We start from the raw sequence: 3,732 nt of genomic DNA, 5'->3' as shown, positions 1-3,732 counted from the left end.
TGAGAGCACACGTTTCACCTGGTTTCTCTTTAGCGTGAGTGAAGGTAGTGTGAGCTTTTTTTCTCTGTCTCCGGTCGAGAGAGTGTTTATGATTGCGGTTATAATCTGGCGCAGTAGCGAAAAGTCGTATGTGCAGCTAGAAGACATTCAGAGATGACCGTGATATCATAGTTCGGTTATCTTGCACTCTTTGGGTGGTCTATTGTGGCACGAAATACTGGCCCTTGAGATGGTGCCACCATTGATAATAAGCGGTCGCTGGCACCTCTTCAGCCGTGCGTGTATCGTCTTCTTTAGTGCATTTCCTCGATGGTGAGTGAACCCCAATTCCAACACTTTTCCTGGGAGATTGGATCGACAGAGCTCCCGAACTAGCGATGGCTGATCCTGCGGCACGCGGGGTCGCGCGGTGCAGTGGGACCCTTCCCTGATTATCTGTGATGGAATACAGCGCAAAACACAAGAGACGGTATGAAAAGTAAAATTGGGCCGTGCCTGTCCAGTTTTCGTTTCAACTTGTTACTTGACTTTCTGCGCAAGTTTTCATTATGAATGCGTATAACTAGCCCAACATTGATGATTACTCATCTTGCCATAAAGTGATTCTACGCCGTCTCCCGAGCGTTAGAGTCGCGAAAAATCATGTGAGCAGAAATATTCTTTCAACAGTAGTTTTTTTATATTATTATATGCTAACCAACGTGACGCATAACGCAGTACTAAGCATTTTAATTGCTTCAACTCGTACAGAAATTTTGCTTATATTGCAATGTGTCTTTTGGCGGAACCTACGGTGGATCATACTGCACGCTTTTAAGCATGTTGAGGCTGACCGAACTTCTGAATCAACTGCCAAAGCAATGCGAAGAATATGTCAAAAAGGAGATCGGCAAGGACTGCGGCCAAGTCTGGATCCGCTGGCGATGGTGGCTGTCCTTCCATCGGAGGCAGATCCTGATCTTCAGTGGCACCCTCCACCGGCTCTGCTGGATCATCCTCCGGCTCGCATTCAGAACTATACTCGCTCTCGCAGGAATCTTGCGAAGCTTCTCCGTCGGTCTTTTGTCCAGCCTCGGTCACCGAATTATCATCCGCTTTGCTTTTGCGCTTCTTCTTTTTGCTGCTGTCCTCACTTGATTCTTCTTCTTGCTCTTGATCGGCTGCTAATCGGAACATGTTGTTCTTTACACCATTCTGCTCATCGGAGCGAAGCGTTTTTTCGGCTGTAGTCCTTGAGTATACCGTTGTCCCTTCGCTGAGCGCTTCTTCGCCACTGTGCTCTTGCACAGAAAGGGCACTGCGTAAGCAGGGCATTTTAGCTGCTCGCTGCTGACTGACTTCCGCGTCGACAATAGCCGCGCTCGGTGGCTGGAGATCGTTAGCTGTGTCCCTGTCACGATAATCACTTGTTTTTCTGGCTTTCGACGGGTTTACAGAGCTATGTCGTACAGTTTTGGTTCTGCCCTTCTGCAAGGCATTGTTGCCACGGCTCGACGTGTCGCCGCTGGACTCGCTTACTGTCTTGGCCTTGGACTTGTTCTTGCGCTTGGTCTGGCGCTTGGGCGTAGACTCGCTGGACGAGCTCTTCCTGCGGCGTCGCTTCTTCGACTTCCTTTTGCCACTGCTACGCGAGGAATCACTTCTCCAGCCACGCTGCTTTTTTGCAGACCTGAAAATTAAAACAGATTAAGTAAATGTTACAGCCGCACAACACAACAAACAAAGGCAATATTCTTATTTTACTGTTCCAGAATTGCGTTTTCAAAACTTACCACTCATTGTTATTAGAAGAAGTTATTTAAGAAAAAAATTAAGATGAAGGATCCCTTTGTCCCTACTACATGCCAGCGTAAGGGGACAGAATCTTTATCACCATGTTCATCATTCATTTTATAATTTACCATTAAGGGCTACTACTGGGCTTTTGGCCCCACTGTTGAATACTATGCGTAAAGAGAAGGGGCAGTTTCTTGCAAAATAAACAGTACCAATGACGATGACAGAAAAAACGCGTACACATAGGACCGGCGCTGATCCCGAAGGCAAATTATCAGTAATGAAGCAAGATTACTTATGTAATGACTTTTCCAAGCGATCTCTATAGGGACAGTATAAAAATGTTGAGACACAGAGTAAGGAAGCACCAAGATCCCAAGAATTGCTGAAATTGAAAATGAGTGAACGGCGTATTGATTACAAACAGAAAAGATGACTTGATGGAGTTGCTGAAAAGGTAGATGATCTTCATCAGCCACGTGTATTACTGCCATTCATCCCGATGCCTAAGATAAGGATCAGTTTGTTTCGGTTCTATATTCATTCATATACACATAGCACAGTCGATCATGTGCTGTAGCAGGAACGGTGATATCACCTAAATTGCTGAGGTGAGATTGCCTTTTTTGTAGAACTGAATCTTTAATTGCAATGACAAATTGTTACGTTGTGCATGCTTCGGGTACAGGATCGTTCAGCAAATTGATAGTGATAAAAGCAGTGATAAAAGCGGGTACAGCGTGCAGAGTCAATTAAGGCGTGAGAGAAATTTAAGCGGGTTTAGAAGAAGGTGTAACATACCTGTCTTTCTCAAGGCTATGACGGCTGCTGGATGTATCGCTGCTTGAGGATAGATGTTTTCGTTTTGACTTGCGTTTCTTCGAGTAGCGGTGACCGTCTGACGTGCTGCTACTGCTGATGCTTATAGTGTACCTTCGTCTCTTCACCGTGCCACTGCGCCGCTTGCCCGTTCCGCTTGTGCCTGGAGTCGTAGAAGACATGTCGGCGGAACCACAGCCGGCGAGGACGCTGTCTCGGGCCTATTTCTCCGCAGAGGCGACGTATCGCCTAACGGCTAGATCCACCGGCCCCCCGTACCGTCAGTCGTTACTGCTGGCTCAATAACTGGTTCATACCCACGAGGTGGATTCGCCACGCAGTAGCTAATATTGTCCATACGCACAGAAATAAACAAAGCTATCAAATAAAAAGGAAAAACAAAAGCTAACAAAATTTAATTATGTGTGGCAAACTGTATATACAGAAAATAAACCGATAAAATTTATTTGGCCTTACTGACACCTACTGTCGATGATTGATGGAGAACATGGACACCAGATGTCAGTGATACGTAGGGTTGCCGTTAAACATTTCCGAAGATCCCAAAACTTATATGGCGACAGAAGGTTAACTGTGCTCATCTGCAGCAGATGACGTTCACGCGTGTGTAACCGCATTTTTAACAGCTATGCTGTTTATGCTCGAGGTTTTCCCGAAACCATCGGCGTAACGCGGCGAGCAGCTCCTAGTGGGTGTGTGCCTGAGGGATTGGGAAAACGCCACTAGTCACTTCCGGTCGACTAAAAATGACGAAGCTGTCTCTAATTAGCCTAGCAGGTATGTTCCAAGCTCTCTATAACTAGAATGTTAGCAATCGGTAAATCGCGCTTTTTGGAAGGAGAAGCTGATCGCCGGCCACATTATAGAAAACTTTGTGACCTTTAGAATCAATAATGTAAAAGGCCCAGTCACTCGAGAGCAACTGCCGAATAGGATAATAGACAATCTAGGGCTTACATGAATGGTGAAGCGGCATTAATGAAGATCGGCAGTGGTCTGGTCATTGTAATGGCAATCGGGCACCCAATCTCTAGCAAATCAGCGTAAAAGACTTTCCGCTTCAAACATTGGAACTACTGCGTCATAACATGCCGTTAGTGGGGGTTCGAGAGTGCA

The 3,732-nt window shown here is 46.1% G+C and overlaps 1 protein-coding gene across 1 annotated transcript; it reads right to left on the bottom strand.

Annotated features, from left to right (window-relative positions):
• Nucleotides 1–813: 813 nt before the first annotated feature.
• On the bottom strand, nt 814–2,777 carry LOC119406710 (serine/Arginine-related protein 53-like). Its single transcript, XM_037673441.1, has 2 exons — nt 2,578–2,777; nt 814–1,669 (listed from the first exon to the last, which is right to left on the bottom strand). The coding sequence occupies exons 1-2, from the start codon at nt 2,775–2,777 to the stop codon at nt 814–816; spliced, it is 1,056 nt and encodes a 351-aa protein (XP_037529369.1).
• Nucleotides 2,778–3,732: the final 955 nt, after the last annotated feature.

Source organism: Rhipicephalus sanguineus, chromosome 10 (assembly GCF_013339695.2).
Source record: "Rhipicephalus sanguineus isolate Rsan-2018 chromosome 10, BIME_Rsan_1.4, whole genome shotgun sequence".
In the NCBI taxonomy this organism is placed as follows: Eukaryota; Metazoa; Arthropoda; class Arachnida; order Ixodida; family Ixodidae; genus Rhipicephalus; species Rhipicephalus sanguineus.
The sequence above is the reverse complement of the archived record's forward strand: the minus strand, read 5'-3'. Positions and strand labels throughout refer to the sequence as shown.